Here is a 26,577-nt window from a genome sequence, read left to right on the forward strand (position 1 = left end):
CCGGAGGCCGCCTCCGTCTTCCCGTGCGTTTCCACACCTCCCAGTGTTGGCCCCGGAGGTCCTCGGGGTCTGGGGACCCCTCTCCGCCCCAGTCCCCGTTAGCCAGACCAAGTTAGAATCCAGCCTCCCTGGCTCTTAGCTGTGCTGTGACCTTGGGCAAGTCACCCCAGTCCTGGAGATCTCACCAACTCTGTGGTAAGGGGCTTTCCCACGGGACAGCGCGGGCGGGGGGGGGGCTGCGGCGGGCGGGGGGACAGCAGCCCTTTTACAGGTGGGGAAGCCCGGCCTCAAAGACGGGCAGTGACTTGGCCCAGGTCACGCCGGGGGGTAGGCTGCAGAGCTGGACACAGCCCTGCTCTGACACGGTAACCTGCGCGCCGCCCTGCAGGGGCTGCCTGCATGAAAACACGGAAATGTGAGTCCCGCCTCACAGCTATTGGCCGGAGGCACCCCAGCACAGGGCCTTGCTCCCCACCCGCTCTACTCCATTTTGGTGGCTGGCAGGCCCAAAACTTCATCTTTCCTGGCCCCTCTCTTTCCCTCACAGCCACATCCAATTTCTCAGCCATCCCTGTCCACTCCACCCCATAAAATCTCTCCAGAATGTAAACTCTTGGCTCCCACTGCCCCTGTCCTGGACACCACAGCAACCACTTGGCTGCTCCTATCCGGCCTCCTATAGTCTGCTCCCCACCTGTAGCCAGAGAGAACCTATGAACCCCTGAGTTAGGTCAGGGCCCTCCTGGCTCAGAGCCCTCCTTTGGCTCCACCTCATTCCAGATAAAAGCAAAGTCCTCACCTACTTGGTGCCCAAGGCCCGAGTGTGGCCCTTGTCACCATTCTGACTTTGCCTCCTCCTTCTTCCCCTTTTTTCATTCCCTTGGACCACCCAGCTTCCCTGCTGTTCCTCTAACTCACCAGACACATCCCTGCCCCAGGGCCTTTGCACTTGCGGTTCCCTCTACATAGAAGTTCTCTCAGGTCTTAAAGAGGCCCTCCTTCCACCATCTCCCTCTGTCTCACTGTTCTCTTTCTCTGTACAGATGACCCTTGAACATGGGTTTGAACTGTGTGGGTCCATTTATACATGGATTTTTTACAGTACAGGACTGTACATGTATTTTGCCTTCCTTATGATTTTCTTAGAAACATTTTCTTTAGCTTATTTTATTGTAAGAACACAGTATATAATACAGATAACATACAAAATATGTGTTATTGGTGGTTTCTATTCTAGGTAAGCTTTCTGGCCAACAGTAGGCTATTAGTAGCTAAGTTTTGGGGGAGTCAAAAGTTACACTTGGATTTTTCACTGCGTGGTGGGTCAGTGCCTCCTGACCCCCACACCGCTCAAGGGTCAACTGTATTTCTCTTTGCCTGTTTCTTCCTTTGAAGTACTTCTAAAATTTTATTTAGGGAATATTTATTTCAAAGAGGAAAAAATAAAAAATAAAATGGCCATCCCCACCGTCCATATCCAATAGATGTGGACATTTTGCCATTTTTGTTTCAGATCTTTTCTTTCTTTTTAAAAAGAAATAAACTTTTACAGGCACAGCCAAAGGCCCAACTCCCCATCCCTCCTTTCTCTGCTCCTGCACCCAAGGGACCCACCGCCCTGAAGCTGGTGTGTGCTCCTTCTGTACACCTTCCCATCCTTTTTTTTTTAATATCAGGATGGATCCACCAACAATATACCCTATTGTTCAATGCCTTTTAAAAGATACACAACTAGGCTCCCACTGTATCATTTTGCAACTTGCTTTCTCCATCATCACTGTTTCTGAGACTTCTCCACGCTGATACACAGAGCTCTATTTCAGAAACCTTAACTCTTATCTAGCATCCATTATTAGAAGAAACCGCAGTGGCTATTTCTATTCAGTGCTGGTATAGTTCTTTCTTCTTTCCCCAGGCAGCCTTGAACCTTCAGTTCCCGTCTCCTCGTGCCAGAGGTGGAGTTTCTTTGCAGAAGTTTTGTTTACATTTCTTTTTTCTTTTCTTTTCTTTCTTTCTTTCTCCCCCCACCCCCCACGAGTTGTAGCAAGACATACCTTTTACACTGGCTTCCAGTGCAAGAAATATATGTAATATATAGAAATATATGTAATGTCACAAAATTTGCGGGAAACCACACTTACTACCTCATACACTGTATTTTCAATTCTGTCCTATTTCTGTTTGGAAAAAGCGCTGATCGCAACACACTACCTTGGTTTCATGGCCCTTAAATGGTCATGATCCACAGTTTGAAAAACACTGGGTGTGCCAAAGGGGGTATCCCCCTCCCCCCTTAGCAGGCAGTGCTCAGCGGAGAGCGGAGAGCTCAGAGGCACTTGTCCCAGCACATGCTCCCAGTTGCCTCTTTCTGTTTATGTGCCTCTTTCACAACCTCCAGTCAGGTCCCATGTGGGGCTAAGGTCACACTCCAGCTGACCTTCAGCTCCCGCACCGGGACAGTGTCAGCCCCCCTCGAGCATGAATCCCTAGAGAGAGAGAGAGAGCACCTCTTTTGTGTCCCAACACCCGGCTGACCTGTCCTGGGATATACTCTCCAGGTCTGGGGTCCTCGGCAGCTGCAGGCGCAGGGGGGTCGGGGTGCAAGGGGGTGATTCTCCATCACTGGATGGTGTGATGTAAATGGAGGGCACCTCCAGGAGCCTCCAGGGCTCAGGGGCTGGGCCCTCTGCCCCGCCACCTTGTGGCTGCTGGCTCCGCCACTCGGCTCGGGGCACTGATGCATCCTGGGCACCACCTTTGGCCAGTGGGGGCCAAGGCAGCTGGGGCAGGAGCTCGGCCATGGGAGGGGGGGCTCCGACTGCCCGGTTGGGGGCCTTGGATAATGGTGCAGTCTCTGGGGGAGAAAAAAGAGAGGTGAAGGGGGGAGCCCCTGTTCAAGCCTGCCTCTCACCACTCCCCCACTGTTCGCCTAAGAAGACAGCCGAGCTGAGGGTCAGAGAGGTCTGGGTGGGATTCCCACGTCTGTCAGGGTCCTCTCTTTGTGACCCTGAGCCTCAGTTTCCTCTTCTGGAAACTGGAAATCCTGATGCCCACATCCTCTGGTGGCTGGGCGGTGTCAGAGAGCTCTGATATGTGGGGTTCATGCCCCTGGGTTGGGGTTTATTTTGTCTGAGCATTCGCCGAGGCCAAGGCCTGGGTTTTTTATACACCGGCGACCCTAGCTCTCTTCCACACACACGCGAGGCCCGGAGGGAGCCAGAGGCCTCGGGGCCTAGGAAACGGTGAGGAGACAGAATCTGGGATTTCCCTTCCCTGTTTGCTTGGCAATTGCCCCTCCCAGAGCAAACAAAGGGAGGGTGGCCGGCTGGGAGGAAGCCAGGCCAGTTCTTGCACTGTGGCTGTGATATGATGAGCCACCTGGGTCTGGGGACATCAAACCAGTGTCTGTCTGTCCACACAGCAGAACACAGAAAGGGCTGCTTGATGCCCGCCTGCCCAGGGAATAGGGAAGGAGGACCTATGGGACCCAGAGAGAGTTTCTCCTGGCTTGTGGAAGAGACCCAGACCCTTACAGGCCAGGCCCAGACCCCAGGGCCCTTCCCAGGCACCCCAACATCCATACCTTCTGGTTTTCTCCTCCTTCTGTCCCCACAGGGTCCGGACTTCCAGGGTAAGGATAAGAGACCAGGCCCTCCCCTCCCCCTGGGAGTTCTGGCTGGATCAGAGTCACAACCTTGTGGCCAGAATTGCATGTCCAGCCGGAGTCGTGTTCCCCTGTGACCAGCTGTTCCTGAGAGAAGAGATGGAGTGGGGGTGGGGCGCCCACACCACAGTGGAGACTGAAGTCAGTCGTCCTGCCTTTCCCTCTCGACCACCTGGTGGTCTCCGCTGGTCCATCTCTCCTGTTGGTCGGCAGCCAGCCACAATGTAGCTTCTGTCCGTCCCCACTATTCCCCCAGAACCGCTCCTCCAAGCCCAGGGGTCACCCCCAAGGGACCAAATCTGGGATGTTTTCCAGTCCTCTTCTTCCCGCCCTGCTCTTAGAAGCTACAACCCAGGAGACCCCTCGTCCTTCCGGGAGGTTCTCTCTGCCTCTGGGATGCCCCAGTTTCTGGCTCTCCTCCTACTTCATTGGCAGCACCAGCTCATCTTTTTCTGCACAACCCTCTCGTTCCCTGGTCTGTAGAAACTGGTATTCTCCATGGCTTAGGATTGGGCACCGTTCTCTTCCTTTCCCATTTTTATTACATGATAATTGATACATACTAAAAAGTGTCTGCATCATAGACTTGAGTTATAAAGCATAACAATAAAGTGAGCCCCATAGCCCCCCCACCCAGTTTGAGAACCAGCACATCCCTCGTGAGTACCCCTGTGACTACCTTGGGCCCCTCCCCCGCCCCACCCCACTTCCCTTCCAGAATTCTCCATCACCCCTCACTTGACAGTTCTCATTCCCTCACATTTTTAACCGTTTTTTCAAATCACATTGGTATGCATCCCTAAACAATACATTTTTTAGTTTTACTTGCTCTCGAGCTTTATGCAGCGGAACCATGCCATGTGTCATCTGTGACTTGCTCTCCTCGCTCAACACGATTTCTCAGGTTCAGCCATAGGGGTCGTGATGCTTCATCCAATTTTGCTATGACGCTATCTTCCTTTGTGGGAATACACCACAACTGCTGTATCCGTCTTCCCTGCCCATGGACAGCAAACTGTTTCTGGCTTTTGGTTTTGATGACTAAAGCTGCCGGGTGCGTTCTTTTGGGGGACCTCCCCAGTTAGCCAGCGTCCCACTGATGGCCCGGCCCCCCCCCCCATGCCTCCCCTGGGCGTGTGTGTCTCTGGGCGCTCAGGTCGGTTCTGTGGATCTTCCATCCAGCCCTGGGTCTGAGATGTTGCCTTTAGGACTTGAGCATTAAAGGAAGTCTTGATGTGTGGTGAGCAAGGCTCCCTGTCTCGTTCCTCTTGGACCAGAGTCAGCTTGTCAAGTTCCAAGGGGGAAAAAAATCAACAATGGGAACTTGATTGTTACACTATAACCAACAACTGGGGGGTATCTTTGCAATACTGAGTTTTCTGACATGTCCACATGGGGTCACTCTCCAAGTATTTAGGGAGGTTTTAATGTCACTCTCTGGGTGTTGAGGAGTTTTTCTTAATTGGGGCAAAATACACATAAAAGTTACCATCAGAACCATTTCTAGGTGTGAAGTTCAGTGGTGTCAAGTAAACTCAAAGTTGTTGTGTGTAGGCATCACCACCATGTGTTACGTACTTTCGAGAAAGAATTTTTCTTGGAAAGTTCTTTCTTATCTTTTTTACCACTTCTACTGAGAAGTAATTGACGTACATCACTTAAGATGTACAGCATGATGGTCTGACATATCTATTGTGGAATCATCACCACACTAGGTTTGGCTAATGTTCTTCTCATGGAGAGACAGTAAAAAGAAAAGAGGGGTGCCTGGGTGGCTCAGTCAGTTGAGCGTCTGACTTTGGCTCAGGTCATGATCTCAGGGTCCTGGGATCGGGTCCCGCATCGAGCCCCTCATTCAGCCCTGCATTGGGCTCCATGCTACACGCTCAGTGGGGAGTCTGCTTCCCCCTCCTCCTCTCTGTCCCCTTGTTCACACTCTCTCTCTTGCTGTCTCTCAAATAAATAAATCTTAAAAAAAAAAAAAGAGGGGCGCCTGGGTGGCTCAGTCGTTAGGCGTCTGCCTTTGGCTCAGGTCATGATCTCGGGGTCCTGGGATCGAACCCCGCATCAGGCTCCCTGCTCCGTGGGAAGCCTGCTTCTCCCTCTCCCACTCCCCCTGCTTGTGTTCCCTCTCTCACTCTCTCTCTGTCAAATAAATAAATAAAATCTTTAAAAAAAAAGAAAAAGAAAAAGAAAAAAAAAGAAAGAAGAAAAGAAAGAAAAATAATTTTCTCCTTGTGGTGAGAACTCTTAGGATCTACTCTCAACAAATTTCCTATCACACAGCGTATTTACTATGGTTGTCACGTTGTACCTTGCATCTCTAGCGCAGAGTTATCTGATAACTGGAATTTTGTAACTTTGGACCCCCTCCAATTCTCCCTCCCCCCACTTTCATATCTTCTGCTAGATTTTTCCCCTTGGTATTTCATGTTTACAAAAGATCTTTTTGTGACAGAGAATACACACAGGAAAGGGCATAAAATATAAATGTATGGCTTAAGGGGCACCTGGGTGGCTCAGTCGGGTAAGTGTCCGACTGTTGATTTCGGCTCAGGTCATGATCTCAGGGTCGTGGGATGGAGCCCCGCATTGGGCTCTGCACTGAGCAGGGAGTCTGCTTGAGATTCTCTCTCTCACGTGCACGTGCTGTCTCTCTAAAACATAAAATTAAAAATAAAATATAAATGCATGGCTTAATATATAAATTATAAAGGAAGAACCCACAGACCCACCATCCAGGCCAAGAAAAAGCATGTTGCCAGCACCCCCAGAAACCACAAATGCCTTCTCACTCAAACCCCTTCTCCCCACAAAGAAAAGTATACCCTGACCTCTCTGAAAATCCCTTCCTTGGCTTTTCTTTAGTTTTACCACTTAGGCGCATATTCCCCGAAGCCCTAGTTTAGTTTTGACTATTTCTGAGCTTCATACAAGTAGAATAACACACTTTGAATTCTTTTGTATTTGGCTTTTTTTCATTTAACATTACGTTTGTGAGTCATTCACCTTATCGTGTACAGCTGAAATTGGTTCATTTTTAATATCATATAGTATTGATATGGTGCTGATAAAATAAATTGTGGTTAAATACCACTACTTATCAATTATGTTGATGGACATTTGAGGGCTTCTCAGTTTGGGCTATTAAAAATAGTGCTGCTATGAACATTGGTTCACGTGTCTCCTTGTACTCCTCTCTGTTGGACATCAAGCATCCATCCATCCATCCATCCCTGGGTGTTTCGGAGCTTCCTTGGTCTACTGGTCTATCCCTCTGCAAAATCCACACTACCTTAATTATATATACTTAATTATCCTAATTATATTTATGGCTTTACAATTAGTCTTGATGTATCTGGGATGGAGTCCCCCACCTTGCTCTTCTTTAAGAGTCTCTTGGCTTTGGGGGCATCTGGGTGGCTCAGTTGGTTGAGTCTCTGCCTTTGGCTCAGGTCATGATCCCAGGGTCCTGGGATCGAGCCCCATGTCAGGCTCCCTGCTCAGCGGGAAGCTGCTTCTCCCTCTCCCACTCCCCCTGCTTGTGTTCTCTCTCTCTCGCTGTGTCTCTCTCTGTCAAAGAAATAAATAAAATCTTAAAACAGAGTCTCATGGCTTTTGTGTTAGATGCTTTCCTCAACTGTGCATGATCCTTGCTTGTCAGTTCATATTTAGGAGTGGGGCCCAGCGTGAGGCTCAGCCTGTGGTTTGACACTGAAGGGGGAGTGGAAGATTGAAATAAAATGTTTTGCTGAAACACATTAAGAGTTTCTATTTAGGAAAACGGGTTGGAGATGTGCCTACAGAACCTCCAGATGGACAGGTCCAGTAGGCAGCTGGACAAACAGAGGTCAGGGCTGGCCTGGACGTCCCCGGGTGTGTTGGTGGAGGTCACCCACCCCAAATCATCTAGCTGTCAAGATGTCCCTCACCTCACCTGGAACATCTGTTCCCAGAACCCACAGGATTATTGTCCCTGCACAGGATTATTGTCTTCAAGAAACATCAAGGTTGGCTTCAGATTCTTTTTTTTTTTTTTTTAAGATTTTATTTATTTGACAGGGAGAGACACAGCGAGAGAGAGAACACAAGCAGGGGAAGTGGGAGAGGGAGAAGCAGGCTTCCCGCTGAGCAGGGAGCCCGACGCGGGGCTTGATCCCAGGACCCTGGGATCATGACCTGAGCTGAAGGCAGACATTTAACCGAATGAGCCACCCAGGTGCCCCGGTTGGCTTAAGATTCTTTCTTAGGGGTTGAGCTACGTGGGGAATTGGGCTTGCGGTCAGCGTTGTTTATACCTTTCCCGATCTCTGCCTTTGCAGACAGATTTCTGACTAAGATTCATGGTTGGTGTCAGGGCTGTGGAGAGAAGGAAACTCATTAGAACCTAATGTCCTTGGAAACATGGGAGGGGCTGGTGTGTGGAAATGAAATCTCGTGGCAAGGCCACCTAAGAACACCCCATGTGAGGCCCCCTCCGTGTTTCTCCATCCTAAAAGCTCTATGGTTGAAAACCACCTGCCTCTTGTCCATTATTTCTGCCTTCCCTTCAGTCAGGGGAGCAGCAGGGTCCTGAGACTGCCCACTGGCATCTCCTTCCAGCTGGGATGTGATGGTGGGTTGAGGAGTCCAGATTTTGTGTCCTTTCTGTAGTATTTTTCCACTCGAAGATTTGGCATACAGATAGAATCTATGCTGACTGTTCCATTTTCTACTCCTACGTTGGTGCTCAAGAGAGTGTGGGCTTATGTATTTCTGACAAATAATAAGCAATAGTGTGATATTTGCATTCCCCAGATACTTCAAGATTTCCTGACGGTATCTATCTGTTTCCAATGAACTGTGACTTCTGATTTCTTCTCAGAAGAAAGCCCACGTGGGGCTGGGAAATCTTGACTCCTTACCAAATCTCTCCCACACTCTCTGTGTGCGTAAGGTTTCTCCCCCAGCGCGTCTGATTTTAGCAAATTCCTTCCCACACTCTCCACCCTGGAAAGTCCTAAATTCTCTGATGTACCCCCCCTTTCCATTCCTTGCCTACATCCTGAGAGTCCTCCCTTTGGGCAAGACTGAGTTCCGTTTCTACAAACCAGATGTGTGCCAGGTGGAAACCAGCTGCCGTGAGGCAAGCTGGACAGTTCCCCGCCGGCCGCCCTCCACCTTGACCTCCCAGTCAGAGCTGCGGGGGCCTCCGTTTCTCATGAACTTCTCTGCTTTGTCTGTTCAGCGTCTTGGATGGAAGTATCATTGCTGTTCCTGTCACAGCAAAGACACCCAGCCCAAGACTATGACCTGCCCCTAAACTTGGGCTCTCTGGGGAGGAAGCCTGGCGTACCTTGAGCTGCCCGCGGATTGGCGCCTTCACAAAAACAGGGCAGGAGGGAGGAAGAGGGTTGTTTGTTTTGTTTTGTTTCGTTTTGCATGTTGTCAACCAGAAACTCCCAAAGATTTCTTCCTTCTCCCCAGTGCGTAGTTTTCTGTTTTGCCTTCTAATTTTATATATTTTATTCCCACTCTAGAAACGAAAAGGAGGGGCCCAAAACCCAGTCTAAGAAAAAGTGGTCTGCGCTGCTTCTCAAGACCTGAAAAATCGCATTTTTTTCTGACCATTTGGGTTCATTGCTGCAAGGAGTTGCCGGGACCAAGTACAACATTTTCTGTAGGACTCATAGCTGCTTTGGGAGCGACCAGCAACACCCCGTGGAAGGTCCATCTGTGTTTCCCCAGGACTGGGAACTCTTCAAGGAAACTTCCAGATTGGAGGCTTCCTTTCAGCAGCGATGATGGGGAGTCTTCTGATAAATTGCAGTGATGTTCTAGGCTGTCCCCCCTACCCACTGACACCCACATTGTCGGCTGCTCTTCTGGAAAACGGGGATCAAGAGGCCGACAGAGACACAATCTCTGTAGTCCGTGAGTTTACAGCCTTCCCCTATGAAGTGTGGCAAACGTGATCGCCCACCTCAAGGGGTTTTGAGAGACTCTGATAAGATATCTGATAAGTGAAATGCTTAGCCTGGGCTCGAGCACACAGTGAATGCCCAATCGATGTTTTAGTTTTTATTATATGTTCCAGGGCAGGGTGGTGGTGGTGGTGGTGTTTGAATGAGCATCTATGGATCATGATTTCAACAACCACACTCCCAAGATGCTGGAGAACAGGTGCTAGGGAAATAGGGTGAGGAGCAATGTAAGAATTCTAGAATGCTGGTCATGTCCCCATGGCGGTTGGGTTTAGCTTGGAGTGTTTTTCCACATCACTTATTAGGCAAATTCTTAAAATGAGAAGGTGATGCAAGCTTGCAGAGGCCAAGGGAGGAACTGGAAGGATTTCATTTTGCTCCGCCTCCATTTTGGAGGGCTCTCCAAACAAGGCAGCTTTGGTAGGGTTGTTTTGTTTTGTTTTGTTTTGTTTTGTTTTGTTTCTGTTTTATGTATTGGGATTACGCACCCTTTTGGGGGGTTATTTAAAAATATATATTTTTTAAAGTTAAGTATGGCTAATTTAATAGGAAACAACTGTCCTCACCCCTGCAAGCCTGAGGAGAGGAGGGGCAGGAGGTGGGAAGCTGGCTGCAGAAGCAGCCGCTCAGGCTGCTAGAAGAACAGAGAGCTCTGGGTGGGACACGGCTCTCTGAGGGGCCCACTGCCACTGATGAGGTTCGCAGATCCACACGACAAGCCCCCTGGGGCCACTCTCAGCTCCTGTGTTCACTGAGCAAAACACTACCTATTCTGGGGCACCAGAATTCCATCTGCCTTCAGCTCTGGTCATGATCCCAGGGTCCTGGGATCGAGCCTCGCATCAGGCTCCCTGCTCCGCGGGAAGCTGCTTCTCCCTCTCCCACTCCCCCTGCTTGTGTTCCCTCTCTCGCTGTCTCTCTCTCTCTCTGTCAAATAAATAAATGAAATCTTTAAAAAAAAATAATTCACTAGTCAAAGAAGAAACCATAAGAGAAATTAGAAAATATACAGAACTAACAATAATGAAAATGCCACATATAAAAACCTGAAAGAAAATTATAGCCTTAAATGCTATTTAATGAAGTAAGCAACCAAATTAAAAGACGGAAAAGAGATAGGAACATAAATCCTGAGACTATACGAGGAAGGAGATAATAAAGGTAAGAGCAGAAAATTAAAATAGAAAACCAGGATACAGTAGAGAAGATTAAAAGTCATAAGTTGGTTCTTGAAAAAGATAAAATGACAAAACTTTGGAAAGATTGATTAGGGGAAAAAACAAAGAGAGAAGGCACAAACATTCCAAATTAAAAATTAGTACAAGGAACAAAGATACAGATGCTACAGTTATTTAAATGACAGGGTATATTATGGTCAACTTTTTGTCAACATATTTAATAACTTAGATGTAATGGATTAATTTCCAGGAAAAAACTAAAATTCACCAAAATGGATTCAATAACAAATACAAAATATAGGGGTGCCTGGGTGGCTCAGTCAGTTAAGCATCCAGCTCTTGGTTTCAGCTCAGGTTGTGATCTCAGGGTTGTGTGATCGGGCCCCAGGTTGGGCTCCATGCTTAGCATGGAATCTGCTTGAGATTCTCTTTCCCTCTCCCTCTGCCCCTACCTGCCCCAAATAAATGAATAAATCTTTAAAAAAAGAAATACAAAATATAAATGGTCATATAACAAGTAAATGAAATAAATTTAATTACTGGTGAAAATTTTTAAATTAAAAATAAGTTTAGGGGGGCGCCTGGGTGGCTCAGTTGGTTAAGCATCTGCCTTCAGCTCAGGTCATGATCCCAGGGTCCCGGGATCAAGCCCCGCATTGGGCTCCCTCTCCCTCTGCCTGCCTCTCTGCCTACTTATGCTCTCTATCTCTCTGTCAAATAAATAAATAAAATCTTTGAAAAAAAAATAAGTTTAGGGGCACCTGGATGGCTCAGTCGGTTGTGTCTGCCTTCGGTTCAGGTCAAGATCCCGGGGTGCTGGGATCCAGTCCCGCATCTGGCTCCTGCTCAGCATGGAGTCTGCTTCTCCCTCTCCTCTACCCCTCCCCACTGCTTGTGCTCTCTCTCTCTCTCACTCTCTCAAATAAATAAAATCTTAAAAGAAAAAAAAAGAACTTACTTTAAAAAAAAAAGTTTAATTACTGGCACTGCTCCCTGAACTCTCCCATCAGACCACACACACAAAAACACAGACCAAATGGTTTTTAACAGCGAGTTCTGCCAAACATACTAGGAAAAAGTAATTCCAATTTTATACAAACTATTTTCCAGAAAGAAAAACGAAGAGAGCTCTCCCAACTCACTTTATTTATTTTTTATTTTTTTTAGAGGAGATTTTTTTTAAAGATTTTATTTATTTATTTATTTATTTGATAGAGAGAGGGAACACAAGCAGGGGTAGTGGGAGAGGGAGAAGCAGGCCTCCTGCTGAGCAGGGAGCCTGATGTAGGGCTCAATCCTAGGACCCTGGGATCATGACCTGAGCCGAAGGCAGATGCTTAAGGACTGAGCCACCCAGGCACCCCTCTCCCAACTCATTTTATAAGGCTAGCATTACCTTGATACTAAAATATGCAATCTCATTATGAGAAAGGAAAATTATACTCATAAGCATAGATGCAAAAAATCCCAAACAAAATATTAGCAGACTGAATCCTGCAGTTGGGTTTATGCTATGAATGCAAGGATGGTTTAACAAAGAAAATTGATAAATGTAATTCAATATATTAAGAGATCAAAAGATGCAAAAAAAAAGCATTCCAAAAAATTCTACATTGATCCATGATTAAAAACTCACAGTAATATGGAAATAGAAAAGCACCTCCTTTAACTGATGGATGGTATATACACTGTAAGTGTTAAACCAAAAGGAAAACTCCTAGAAAGTAGAATACAAGACATAATGGATAGTAAGAGAAAAGATAAGAAAATTAGAGGATAATTCCAGAAATTCCAAAAGAAGAGAAAACAGAAAACACAGTAGTAAAGAAATTATTAAAGAAACATTACAAGGAAAATCCCACAACTGAAAATTGGAAGGACCTACAGAGCGTGGAGCACAACTGTTAAGATACAATAATGATACTTCAGAACATCAGTTCTAAAAGTTTCCAGAAAGAAAAAAAAAAATTACAGTTGAAGGATTATAGTTGGAAGAACACCAAACTATCAATCAGTAGGAAATGGGATTAGACATTTTCAGACATATGATGTCTCAAAAAATTGCCTCCCAAGTACTCTTTCTCAAGAAGCTTCTAGAAGATATTTCCACCAAAAAAAACAAGGGAATAAACCAGGAGGGAGAAAATGGGGGAATCAACCTAACAAGATGGTGAAGGGAAGTCCTAGTGAAAGAATTCTGCAGCCTGTGAAAGAGCAGCCAGTCCAGATTGGAGCAGAAGAACAGAGATGTTGGAGGTTAAATGATTCAAAGGGGGGAAAAGAAAGGCAAATGTTAACTCCAGTTGTGAAGAAAAACAAAAAGCTTGCATGGGGACAAGATGTAAATCACAGCACACTACATAGCTCAGCTCTGACTAACATTTTTCTAATCATAATCATAGAATCACTGAATGTTGATTTCATGAAGATCATGAAATAACAACCTTGGGAGGTTGGATGGAAGGGAAGGATATTGGTGTGTGGGAAAGGATGTGTGTAGTATGTAATTGTATGTGTAAGAGCTAATTTATCATCATCCAGTAAAAAGTCAATGGATAATATATACAGCTAAAAAAATGAAGACTGTGTATAAACTTTCTATTTGTAAACATGAAGATTAAAACAGAAGTGTCCACTAAAAGAGAGTGGTTGATTCTGGAGAGTAAAATCAAGGATGAGAAGGCATGAGGTGGAGAAGACAACTGTATGCCGAATTATTTTATCTTTTCTACTATGTGTACGTATAACTTTGATCAACATAAAAATTTAAAAGGTCTGCATTTGTTCAGGCCAATAATTTTAATTCTAGGAATCCATGTGATGGAACTATTAATAATGTACATAAATATTATTATGCATTTTTAAACTTCTCTAGTCATAATACTCTGTCTTTTCATCCATGCACTCATGGAAGCTTCCTCCTGTGATCCGTGAATAGAGAAACAAAGTTTTTCTTTCCTTTCACTGGGATGTGGGAGATGGTGGGAGGGAAGCAATGGGGGAAGGGCAAGTGTAGTGGGTTGAGGGAGAGGGACCTGGGGTGGAGCCTCAGAGCAGAAACATGGGATGAAGGCAGAGCACATCGTTCCATCCCTCCTCAAACATCTGGGTGGCAGGGGGTTGTTTGGGGACCCAGGAAGGAGAAGGATTTCTACCCAAGAGGAGTAAGGCACTTGACAGAAGAAAGAGCTGGAAGGCCCTACTGACAGAGTCAACATCTGGAGGTTCCCTGAACTCTTCAAAGAACTTCACAGCACTGACACCTGGGTGGCTCAGTGGGTTGAGTGTCATCAGATTCTTGGTTTCAGCTCAGGTCATGATCTCAGGGTCATGATATCAAGCCCCACATGGGGCTCCATGCTCAGCGAGGAGTCTGCTTGAGATTCTCGCTTTCCCTCTCCCCTCCCCTCTGCTTAGGTTCACCCTCTCTCTTTCTCTCTCTCTCTCAAATAAATAAATAAAATCTTAAAAAAAAAAAAGAAAGAACTTTACAGCATTTCATGTGAGCAGGAAATACATCCAGACTTTAATTTCCTTTTTCTGCACCATAGAGAGGAACAGGAAAAGGGAGTAAGATGCAGAGCATTGGCCATTATTTGAGAAGACGAACCCAGCTCTCTTCCATGGTGCTGACAGTATGTCTACACATGCCATCTCTCAGGGCTCTGGGTCAGAGCTTGGCCTGCGCCCACCACAGCACTTGCACGCCCAAGGCTGGATTGCTTTTCTCTCTCTGCTTCCCACCCCCCGCCCTTAACTTGGCAAATCCCTCCACTTGATTCGTGATTCATTCATCCCACAAATATTTTGTTAAAATCCTGGAGATACAACAGGAAATCAGTTCCTTGCATTCAAGAAAGCTATAATGAAATCATTACTATTGCTAGCATATATTGAGAATTTACTGAATCCTTGGTGAACCCATAGAAGTCAGTGGACATTTAATAGGAGATTAACTGAGAATTCTAGAATGAAAAAACAAACCCTTAATTTGGGGAAGGAGAATGGAGAAGGAAGGACAACGCTAAAGTCCCCAGAAATGCTCTGGAACAGTGAGGAAAGAACAGTCAGAAGTCAGATATTGCCACATCCTGGAAATAGCACTTAGCAAATGAGGACATTTCATAAAGTGATTTCTTGTCCTAATTCTGCCTGACTCATCCTGGCAAACTTTAGCTTACCCACTCACCTCTGTCACTCTGTTTCCCACATTTGTGTCCTTAACCTAGTCTCAGCTCAGGCGGCTGGGTCTAGGTACAGTGAAAATGGTGTACCTAAAAGGGCATTGGGATTGCAAAACGCCTCTTAAATGGGGAAGGAGAAGGTTTTTAAAAGTCCCTCCTAGGGGTGCCTGGGTGGCTCAGTCGGTTGGGCAACCGATCCTTGATTTCAGCTCGGGTCATGATCTCAGGGTCCTGAGACCAAGCCCCACCTCCAACTCTAAGCTGGGCGTGGAGCCTGCTGAAGATTCTCCTCTCTCCCCCCTCCTCTGTGCCCCACCAAAGAAAAAGATTAAAAAAAAAAAAAAAGTCCGGGCACCTGGGTGGCTCAGTTGGTTAAGCGACTGCCTTCAGCTCAGGTCATGATCCTGGAGTCCCTGGATCGAGTCCCGCAACGGGCTCCCTGCTTGGCAGGGAGTCTGCTTCTCCCTCTGACCCTCCTCCCTCTCATGCTCTCTGTCTCTCATTCTCTCTCTCGCAAATAAATAAATAAAATCTTAAAAAAATAAAATAAAAATAAAATAAAATAAAAATAAAAATAAAAAGTCCCTCCTAACAGGGCTGAGCTCCTCTATCCTCCAGGTACCTTCTTTCTTGAACTCCCCCTCACAGGTTCCACCATCAGCGGGGAGGGGGGCGGCAGGTCCACCACCAGCAGGGGGGCTGCCCGGGTCACTAGCCTTGTGGATGGTGCTTCCTTGAGCAGACACTCTGCAGGGGAGATTCAACACGTTTCCTGCTTTCAAGGTGGCAACCAGGCGGCAGCATCATGATCAGGGAGCCCCGACCAAGAAGTACTATCACCAAGCACAAGGCAGGGGAACTAGAATTTCTGTCTGAGGAGTTGCTGTTTGAATCGGGTCTTAGAAGCACTTCGAATATGAGAACACTTCCTCAGTGTTTCACATTGGCCCGACTTCACTATAACCCGGGGGGGCCCAGAGGTCTGGCCTTGCATCCCAGGGGAGCCCTGAGGCTGGGGCTTTGCGTCCTTCGCCTGTGGCTACACCCGGGCGGTGAGCCCTACTTCCGGCACAGCTCTGGTCCTACGCAAGGGTCTCTACAGGCGGGAATGAGCTAGACTTGCAGAGAAGCTCATGCTTGGATGCACGTGAAAATCCTCAGGGGAGCCTTTAACACTCTGGCCTCAGGGTGGTTAAAATCAGACTCTCTGGGAGGAGGGGAGCTCTTGCATCAGGAGGTTTCAGCCCCCCACCCCCACCCCCACCACCCCCAGTGATTCTAACATGCAGCCAAGAGTGTGAACCACCGAGAGGTAGCGCCCATCGAACTTTCACGTGCACACGCATTGCCTGGGGGTCTGGACAAAACGCAGATTTCGATTTCAGCAGGTCTGGTTTGGGGGCCTGAGATTCCACTTTCCTAACAAGCTCCCAAGCGACGCTGATGCTGCTGGTACCTGGACCGCGGTGGCCGAGGGGAGCTGGAACTCAAGCGACAGGGCTCGTGGTTCTTGCGCCCTCTGGTGGTCAAAACCTCCCTGGCAGCACCCAGCGGAGAAGAACGGATGTTGGAAGCCTCCTCCAATAGATTGAATGTCTAGAGTATTTCTAGATTCTTCCCCAGAGCCTGGCCACTGACGTCTTCATTTCAGCGTTGCAATAACTTGCGTGCAAACCTGTCTGGACTCCTGACCTACAAAACTGCGAAGTAATAAATGGGTGTTAAGCTGGTAAATTTGTGGTAATTTGGGTTATGCAGAAATAGAAAAGTAATACAGGAAGTTTTATAGGCTTTACGATAATTGGCCAAGTGAGACTCTCAAGCCCACAGGCTTGGCACAGTGGCCCTGCACAATGTCTTTGATGGATCTATTCCCAGTCTCCCACTCAATGGGAGAAGAGGGAGAAAGGATTGTATTTTTTTTTTAAGATTTTATTTACTTATTTGAGAGAGAGAGAGAGAGAGGAGAGGAGGGGCAGAGGGAAAGGGAGAGGGAGAGAGAAACCCAAGCAGACTCCACACTCAGCGTGGAGCCCAACGAGGGGCCCGGCATGGGGGGGCTCCATCCCATGACCCTAAGATCAGACCAGAGCCAAAACCAAGAGCCGGACACTCAATTGACCGCACTACCCAGGTGCCTGATTGTATTTCTTATTTATCAGCATTACACCTGCTGTCTTATTTCTCACGACTACACACTTCTGTTCACCTTATGAGCTCTGTTGTCACTGACATGAAAGCTCAAGGATGGCGTGGGGGCTAGTTTGCTCTCTGTGGCAGATTGTATTTTCCAAAGATGGACCTCATCCTACGTGCCCTTCTTACAAAATGATCTTCTTATGATGGAGACACTCCTCCATCAAGATGCGGGATCTACATTCCCTCCCCAGTCCAGCAGGCCCAAGACTATGGTGGGGATGACACTAGGAGTCTTTTGAGGCTAAGTCATAAAAGGCAGTACACCCTGCCTCAGTTTCTCTCAGGATGCTCATCCCTGGAGCCCAGGCACCACGCTGTGAGGAAGCTCTAGCAGCCACATAGAAGGGCCGCCAGTAAGTGTCCTGGCCACAGCGCCCCCGCTGGGAGGAAGCATCAATTGCAGACATGTGAGTGAGAGAACCTGGAGAAGGTTCCAGCTCCGTGTCTTTAGGCCGCCCCAGCTGATGCTGAGCGCAGCCGATGTGAGCCAACCCCCCTGTCCAAACTGCAGATCTGTAAGCAATACAAAGGTTGTTTTAAGCCACTAAACTTTGGCTTATTGTTATGGGGCCATAGGTAACTGGAACACTCTCAGGCTCTCCCCCAGGGACAATACTCTGAATTTGACCAGGTGTGGGGTGGCGGTGAGGAACCTCTGGTTTCAATTAATTACAGGCAAGTTACCTATTTTTCATTATTTACTATTTTTACAGGGCCATCTCATTCGAAATTAAGTTCAGTGCTTATAAACTATCAGGAAATCGGCCCTAATGTGTTTTAGAAAGATTGGCATTTTTATAACTTTTCTTCTTTGCCATTTAATTCATTGAAAAGTTTGTCTCCTTAAATAGTTCTCAAGAATAGGTATTTTCCTGCAGATTCATCCTCTCCTGCGGAAGGCCAACTTCTAAGAGGGCCTGCAATGCCGACCCCCACCTGTCGTTGGTGTAATTTCCTTCCTTGAGGGTGGACCTGACCTTGTGACTGGCTTCTAATGAACAGAACATGGCAAAGGTGATGTGATGTCGCTCCCGTGATTAGATTACAGATACTGCGACTTCTGTCTTGCTAGCAGACTCTCTCAAGTGCCTTCTTGGCTTAAACACTTTGATGATACAGCTACCACACTGGAGAGAAGGATCCGAAGGCAGCCTCTGGCCGACAGCCAGTGAAGAACCGAAGCTCTCAGTCCGACAGCCCAGGAGAAAGGAATGAACCAGAAAGTGGCTCCTTCCTGGTTGAGCCAAGAGAGGAGACATCAGCCCTGGCTGGCATCTCCATTGCAGCCGCAGGAGGGACCCAGGGCAGGGCACCCAGCTAAGCCATGCCGGGACTCCTGACCCACAGAACCTGGGGGATAATACACGTGTTGTTCTAGCCACTAAGTCTTGGGGTAATTTGTTACGCAGCAGTAGACAACTAACACCCCACCCCTCCTCTCATTGCCTGCCTGTCATCTCTTTTTCAGAATCCCCAGTCACTCTCAGCCTAAACATGTGCCCACACTGACCACACATACCAGGGCTCTTGCTCAAGCACGCGGGCCTGCGTCTAAGTGAAGGGAGTATTCAGTTCCACACTGGCCATGTGGCTTCTTTCCTGTGTGTCTCTATCTGTGGACGGGAACACTGACTCTCTTCATCACCCCTATGAATCTTCTCCCCTGGAGCCTGGGTTGGATTCAGGTAAAAGCCTCAGACACACGCTCCATCCCTGAATATTGCAAATTCATGCTCTCCCCCGCTGGGCCAGGCTGAGCTCAGACTCTGCAAAACATGTGGCTTCCTCAGGATGTACTGGCTCTTCCTGTGGCAGGAAGAATCATTTCCTCCGAGCCAAGGGCTTACTTTCATTTGAGCTCCGGCCTCTCCTTCTCTGGCAGTGCTGGACCTCAGATCAGAAGCCACTTAACGCTCCTCAGCGTTGGCATCTGAGAAGTCTTGCCCAGTGCAGTTGATTGATTGGAGCATCCAGAGGGCAGCAGGAGCAGAAGAGGATTTCTGGGCTGAGTTTCGTCGGAAGAAGAACATTTTAAGGCAGATGAATGGCAGCTGGGGCCACTTGGGTATCTCTGCCTGGCCTCTCCACACCCACATCCACCCAATATATGGTGGGAGAACAGAAGTTGTTTTCCCCACAAAGATTGCCTTCAAACCCCTGACCTTTCCTTTTGTCTTCACACATTACGTTTTAAATTCGCATTCTGTAAACCAGAACCAAACACCACACACCCAGAAAAACAGACCTGTTTCCCAGGACTTTTGGGTTCACATCTTCCATGGTTTTCAGAGCCAAAGAAGATGTTTTCTAGATTCTGGGGCCAGGCATACTGAGTTACCACCCCACGTTACGAAGAAAGATTTAGCAAGGCTAGTTAGGTAACCACCCTGGAGACGGCAGACAGTGCGATCAGAGCCGAGTGGCCTCTCACCCTGGGGAGAGACTGCAGACAGTCTCCTTCTTGGAGAAACGTCCATGCACCTTGCTCTATGGGGACATGCTCTGAGTGAGTTTTCCTGTGAGAAATAAGAAAAATGGGAGGCACGCCCTTGTGTGAGTTCCTTCTTTTGAGTGTGGGCCTGACTTCGTGGCTTGCTTCTAACCAATGGAATGTGGCAAATGTGAAGGGATGTCACTTCCATGATTAGGTTACAAAAGACTGTGACTTCTGTCTTAATAGCAGTCTCTTTCAATTCCTGGCTTGCACGCTTGGATGACGCAAGCCGCCATGTTGGAGTATGTAGTACGGAGGCCCCTGGAATGCAGTAAAGCAGCATGGGCAACAGAAAATAACGGTTTCGGGAGAGGATGTATTGGCAGAACTGTGTGTTAATCTATGCATCCATTCCACAAATATTCACCGAGTAGCTACTAGGTGTCAGGCCCATCTTAGAAAGTGGCGCTCCAGAGGAGGGTAGGACATAGGGAGCCATCCTCTCAAATCAGGACCCATTCCGAATGATGCAGAGGCTTCAGCATAAGGCACGGGAATCCATGCGATACGTAAGTTAGCATGGAAAAGTATTTTGAAAGATTAATCTCAGCTTTGGGGTGGTCTTTCTACGTATGATGTCAGGAACATAAAGCCATAAATAAAACACAAATAGAATGCTAAAAATAATCGCTCTTCATATAACAAAGGGTTAATTTTCCACATATATAAAGAACTCCTCAAAATCAATAAGAAAAACAACAATCTAGTTTAAAAATGGGCAAAGACGATGATGAGATAGTTCATAGAAAAGGTAAATCTAAGGTATCTTAGACATAAAAAACCCACTCAAGCAAGTGCCCTCATCTTGAGAGAAAATGCCCATGGTCTTCTACATTCGTGCACTATTTTCCACGACAACTTATGGTTCAGAGAAGGCAGGACACCACAACCTCACCAACTGCACACCCAAGGCCAGATGACATTTTCGCTTTTGGCCCCCCCTGCTATCACTTTTAGGCTCATGACCTCTTTATTTACTGTATCATCCATTTATTTATTCATTCGGAAGATTTTTCTTGTGGCCATAGTGTGTCTTGGCATTGAGCAAGATCTGGGGTTGCGTCAATGAGTAAGCTATGTTCCTTGTGCCGAGGGAACTAATGTTATGAAATATTTCTTCCTGCAAGCAGAATTCGTTGAGTGCCCATCATGAACAAAACCTTTTATATCTAAGTATAGGTTTTCACAAATGCTGTAAATTACCTTCCACCTTCCTGTCACCCCTATGTTGTAGCTAGCAATCTGAAGGACGGAGAAATTGGGTGACCTGGCCATTTCACAGTTTACATGGATTCAAATCAGACCTAGGAGACTCAAAACCCCTTATTCTTCAGCATTTGCCAATACCGGATTAAACCTTGGCCTTGATTCACTCTGGACGATCCATACACGCCAGGGCTAGACCCAGGCCTGGATAGAAGCCATCCCACACAGGGAACCCAAACCAGGGCAGCCAGGGAGAATTATTCCCTAGTGTTTTCCTTTTACCCACTTTCCACCCAGCCGGCTGTCAGTACCTGCCCCTCTGGTATGCACAACTTCCTCGGGGTCCACTCCAGGCTGATTCCAGTCAAGGACTCTGCTGCTCCTGTCAATAAATTCAAGCAATATTTTTTATTCAGTGGATCCTTCAGCATCAACTTTTTCATTTGAGAATCCCATAAGAAATGATAACAACTAATGGCATTTCTCTAGTGCTTTAGAGTTTACAAAGTGGTCTCACACACAGGATCCTAGTCAACCCACATCTGAGACACGAGGAACCTAAAGCTTAGAGGGAAAAGTTGTGGCCTGGGGGAAAGTTAAATCCAGAATTAGAACCCAAATCTTTAGGCTTTTCTGTAACAAAAAGTTACATGTTCCCATGGAAGAAGACCTGTAAGAGAGAGAAGTTTGGGGAACGATGTCAGGAGATTGGCAAGGTGTATGACAAGAGGGCATGAGGGGTTCTGTAGAAAAGGGGGAATTTTATAAGTTAGACATTTTGCGGGAGAATGAATGAAAAACTAAGTACGGAGGGAGGAAATATCAAGACATATGTGTAAAATGACAGGAGGGAGAGATGAGATTGTAAAAGAGAGAATGAGGACACGGTTCTCAGAGACTTATCTACACTGATCAAGAAGGGGGGCCAGGAGCTCTCTATTGCCGTGTCCAGAACAGAGCATAAATGTTTGGAAGCGGGTAAGCTAGACCTTGGACCAATTCTGCCTTATTAACCACGTGCCATCAGGCCACTCTCTTAATCTACCACTTAGTGTCTTTGACTATGAAACAGACGTCATTCCGAAGGTTAGCGCCGAAGATCAAGTTCTAGAACGTCCATTAAAATACTTTGTGAGCAATCAAACATGTGTGTCAGGATTCTAATCACAATTTCCCTGAAAAATCCTCCTAATTCCTTTCCAACTCATTCATGTAAACATCTCATTTAAAATCCACTGCATGGGGCGCCTGGGTGGCTCAGATGGTTAAGCGTCTGCCTTCGGCTCAGGTCATGATCCCAGGGTTCTGGGATCAAGCCCTGCATCGGGCTCCCTGCTCAGTGGGGAGCCTGCTTCTCCCTTTGCCTCTCTCTCTCTTTCTGTCTCTTATGAATAAATAAATAAAATCTTTAAAAAAAAAAATCCACTGCATGGATCTTGTGGTGGTTTATTCCACTACACTAGAGTTAGCTTCCTCAGAAGCTCTTGCCCTGCATGCTTTGGGGTTAGAGTTGGCCAGGAAAGCACTTGGCATGAGATTTGGTTGGCGGAAGTGAAGCAGTTGTAGAAGGTCCGGTTCTTTTTTTTTTTTAAGATTTACTTATTTATTTGGGAAAGAGAGCATGTGAATGGGGGTGGGGCAGAGGGAGAGAGAGAATCCTCAAGCAGAGTCCCCACTGAGCACAGAGCCTGATGTGGGGCTCCATCCCAGGACCCTGAGATCATGACCTAGGCCGAAATCAACAGCCTGACCCTTAACTGACTGAGCCCCACCCCAGGCGCCCCAAGGTCTGATTCTTATAAGCAATCCCTTACCCCAGCATCCTCAGAGCGGTTCTGCTTCCCTGGCTGAATTCAGACGGATAGACAGCGCTGGTATGGTGCGTGGTTCCAGGGAACAGAATCTGAAGGATAGGAATCCGGACCGATTCTCTGATGTGACCAGGTTCAACTGCATTCATGCCCCTGTTTCTGATGGTGGAGGAGACAATGGTTGTCTGTGGCGGGCCATGGCACACCGGTGACTAAAGTTATTATTGCCTGTTGTAGGGTAATGTCTGACGTTAAGCATTGATTGCCAAGGCCTCCATTTCAAAAGACATCCACGCCAGATAAACATATTGAAAGCTGCATGACATAGCTACTAGTAAAATAAGCAGGTAAGGAACTAGGCACCCCCACACCCATGAAGTTCTCCTTTCCGCAGACACTGGGTGGCCATGACAACTGGCATTCTTTGGGGCGCCTGGGTGGCTCAGTCGGTTGAGCATCCGACTCTTGGTTCTGGCTCAAGTCATGATCTCAGGGTCGCAAGATCGAGCCCCGTGTTGGGCTCCCTGCTCAGCGCAGAGTCAGCTTGAAGATTCTCTCCCTCTGTCCCTCCCCCCGTGCGCGCACTCTCTCTCTCTCCCTCTCAAATAAATACATCTTTAAAAAAAAACAACAACTGACGCTTCTTGAGTGACCCTGCCCCCAGTCTCCCGTGCCCTGATTCCCACTCTTATGCTTCAAATTAGCCAATATAGAGTGACCTTGTGAAACCCCAGAGACCCCATCCTCAGACCCTAAAAAAGGCAGAGCCCCAGGTCTGTGTTCTCTCTCTCTGTCTGTGACCTTGCTCTGCAGCCCCGGCATGCTGAGACTTGTGAGTAATTAGTCTTGTTTTTCAAAATGCTCCGATGGTTTTCCCCAAAGTGCATCCTGAAATAAAAGCAAGAACAAGATCCAGTCCAGCCACAACACTGGCCCTGCTGGGGGAAATGTCTGGGGCTCCCTACAAGTAATATGGGCCTGGCGAGGGCCTCAGGTGTTCCTAGCTGAGAACATTACCTTCAACAGGCTGGGACCAACACGACACCTGCAATCAAGATACCTACTGAAGCGTCTCTGAGGTAAGGTTCTAGATGACCAACCACATAGTTGCTGCCATAGATCATTTTAGTGAAAATTTAAAAGGTTGGTTGGTTGGTTGGTTGGTTGGTTGGTTGTTTTGAAGTACAGAAAGAAGATGAGCTCAGAGCTTCCAATTCTCAGCTCAAAATCAAGGTAAGGGACAGAAAGCTTTTACAACTGTCCTAAAAGGATCCCTTATCTCCCTCCGTCACTGAGTTGAGATTTCTGAAAACTAAACCCAAAGTCTAATCCTGTGGATGGCTGGATTATAACACAGATCAAATCCCCAACTTTGCACGGTCTCATGTTAAGGCAAAGGCATCTCAGAGATTTGAAAATCCAGGGGTTATAAGAAAAGAGCTGGTTGACTCGGGGGTATGTAGGGGCTATAGTTGAGTTATATGAGAGGGAAGAGTAAGATACAGAATGTTGGTGAATAGCGTGGTGATTCTATTTAATCCTCAGGGCCTAGAACCCTGAAGAGTGGTCCCGATGAGCAGGGGGTGGCTTGGCCAAGCTTTTGGAGAGGACAGTGAGAAGCCACGCGATGCTGGCATGTAGTTTGGGGTTCAAGTCTCGGGTACCTGTCCTATGTGTGGAGCAAGAACTGATACTACCATCATTGTTGGTAAGAACTTGTGTATTCTGAAAGCAACAACATCAGAAACACTCCTAGCATAAAACGGACAACTTGATTACTAGTAACTTGATGGCTTTACAAACATTTTCTTCTTAAAGTTCACAGCAGCTGAGCCAGGAATCAAACCTGTGCCTAAGCCCAGACACACAGATGTGAATATCACTGCCCTTCATCTCCTGAGATGGCATTAAAACAAATTTACTTAAAGACGTACAAAAATACACTAATTAATTAAAAATTTAAATGACAAACATTAATCTTGGAACTATAATTTGCAAAGACAGGCTGAAAAAAGAGGAAACCTAAAAAGAGATATAAACCCCCGAAGAAATCTTAAAAGTAATCTAAGAGGTACTATTTCCACACCACAGACAATAAGGCATCAGGCCCAACCACCATGACCATCAAGTTGCATGAAATGTGCTGGGGAGGGGCGCCTGGGTGGCTCAGTCAGTTAAGCGTCTGCCTTCGGCTCAGGTCATGATCCCGGGGTCCTGGGATCGAGCCCCGCATTGGGCTCCCTGCTCGGCGGGAAGCCTGCTTCTCTCTCTCCCACTCCCCCTGCTTGTGTTCCCTCTCTCTGTGTGTCTCTGTCAAATAAATAAAATCTTAAAAAAAAAAAAAAAAGAAATGTGCTAGGGAATTATTTTTTGATTACTTGAAAGGGGATTTCTAAATTTTAATGGAAAGAATAACTGAGAAGGAGGCCAATAGACACATGAAAAAGTGCTCAATATCACTCGGCATCAGGGAAATCCAAATCAAAACCTCAATGAGATACCACCTCACACCAGTCAGAACGGCTAAAATTAACAAGTCAGGAAACAACAGATGTTGGCGGGCATGTGGAGAAAGGGGAACCCTCCTACACTGTTGGTGGGAATGCAAGCTGGTGCAGCCACTCCGGAAAACAGTATGGAGGTTCCTCAAAAAGTTGAAAATAGAGCTACCATATGATCCAGCAATTGCACTACTGGGTATTTACCCCAAAGATACAAAAGTAGGGATCCAAAAGGGTATGTGCACCCCGATGTTTATAGCAGCAATGTCCACAATAGCCAAACTGTGGAAAGAGCCAAGATGTCCATCGACAGATAAATGGATAAAGAAGATGTGGTGTATATATACAATGGAATATTATGCAGCCATGAAAAGGAATGAAATCTTGCCATTTGCAATGACGTGGATAGAACTGGAGGGTATTATGTTGAGCGAAATAAGTCAAACAGAGAAAGACATGTATCCTATGATCTCACTGATATGAGGAATTCTTAATCACAGGAAACAAACTGAGGGTTGCTGGAGTGGGGGGTGGGGTGGGAGGGATGGGGTGACTGGGTGATAGACACTGGGGAGGGTATGTGCTCTGGTAAGCGCTGTGAATTGTGCAAGACTATTGAATCTCAGATCTGTACCTCTGAAACAAATAATGCAATATATGTTAAGAAAAAAAAGAAGAAGAAGGTAGCAGGAGGGGAAGAATGAAGCGGGGGAAGTCGGAGGGGTAGACGAACCATGAGAGACGATGGACTCTGAAAAACAAACTGAGGGTTCTAGAGGGGAGGTGGGTGGGAGGATGGGTTAGCCTGGTGATGGGTATTGAGGAGGGCACATTCTGCATGGAGCACTGGGTGTTATGCACAAACAATGAATCATGGAACACTTCATCTAAAACTAATGATGTAATGTATGGGGATTAACATAAGAATAAAAAAAATATTTAAAAAAAAGAATAACTGAGAAGGAAGTAGTAATACTTTGAAAACAATCAATAATGAAGAGGCACTAGAAGACATGAACAGACATTTGTCCAAAGAAGACATACAGATGGCCAACAGAGACGTGAAAAGATGCTCAACATCACTCATCATCTGGGAAATGCAAATCAAAACCACAGTGAGATGCCACCTCACACCTGTCAGAATGGCTAATATCAAAAACACAAGAAAAAACAGGTGTTGGCAAGGATGTGGAGAAAAAGGAACCCTCATGCACTGCTAGTGGGAATGCAAATGGTGCAGTCACTCTGGAAAAAAATACGGAGGTTCCTCAAAAAGTTAAAAATAGAATTAACCATATGATCCAGGAATCCCACTACTGGGTATTTACCCATAGAATACAAAAACACTAATTTGAAAGGCTACAGGCACCCCTTTGT

General features: G+C 46.8%; 1 protein-coding gene and 2 long non-coding RNA genes across 5 annotated transcripts in view; 1 reads left to right on the forward strand and 2 right to left on the reverse strand.

Moving 5' to 3' along the window:
• GRAMD1A (GRAM domain containing 1A) overlaps positions 1-4,083 on the reverse strand; it is a 24,603-nt gene extending 20,520 nt beyond the window's left edge. The window contains exons 1-2 of the mRNA XM_035023597.1: positions 3,584-4,083; positions 2,536-2,854 (exon numbers count right to left, since the gene is read on the reverse strand). Of these exons, the coding sequence (XP_034879488.1) occupies positions 2,536-2,854; positions 3,584-3,713 (449 nt within the window). The 5' untranslated portion in view covers positions 3,714-4,083. The remainder of the gene's footprint in view (positions 1-2,535; positions 2,855-3,583) is intronic.
• The window catches only part of LOC118022891, a 9,681-nt gene extending 443 nt beyond the window's left edge, over positions 1-9,238 (forward strand). Inside the window, exon 2 of the long non-coding RNA XR_004682587.1 lies at positions 9,184-9,238. This is a non-coding gene — a long non-coding RNA (uncharacterized LOC118022891). The remainder of the gene's footprint in view (positions 1-9,183) is intronic.
• LOC118022894 lies at positions 5,844-24,702 on the reverse strand. 3 transcript variants are annotated; one of them, XR_004682591.1, is made up of 3 exons: positions 22,703-24,702; positions 21,200-21,270; positions 5,844-6,321 (listed from the first exon to the last, which is right to left on the reverse strand). It is a non-coding gene; the product is annotated as an uncharacterized LOC118022894 (long non-coding RNA). The 3 variants fall into 3 exon arrangements; XR_004682592.1 differs by lacking the exon at positions 5,844-6,321 and adding an exon at positions 16,327-16,689; XR_004682593.1 differs by lacking the exon at positions 5,844-6,321 and adding an exon at positions 18,855-19,193 and having other exon boundaries at positions 19,620-21,270.
• Between the last annotated feature and the right edge of the window lie 1,875 nt (positions 24,703-26,577).

The sequence above is a fragment of the Mirounga leonina genome, unplaced genomic scaffold (genome assembly GCF_011800145.1).
Source record: "Mirounga leonina isolate KUSES-001 unplaced genomic scaffold, KU_Mleo_1.0 Mir_177, whole genome shotgun sequence".
Classification (NCBI taxonomy): domain Eukaryota; kingdom Metazoa; phylum Chordata; class Mammalia; order Carnivora; family Phocidae; genus Mirounga; species Mirounga leonina.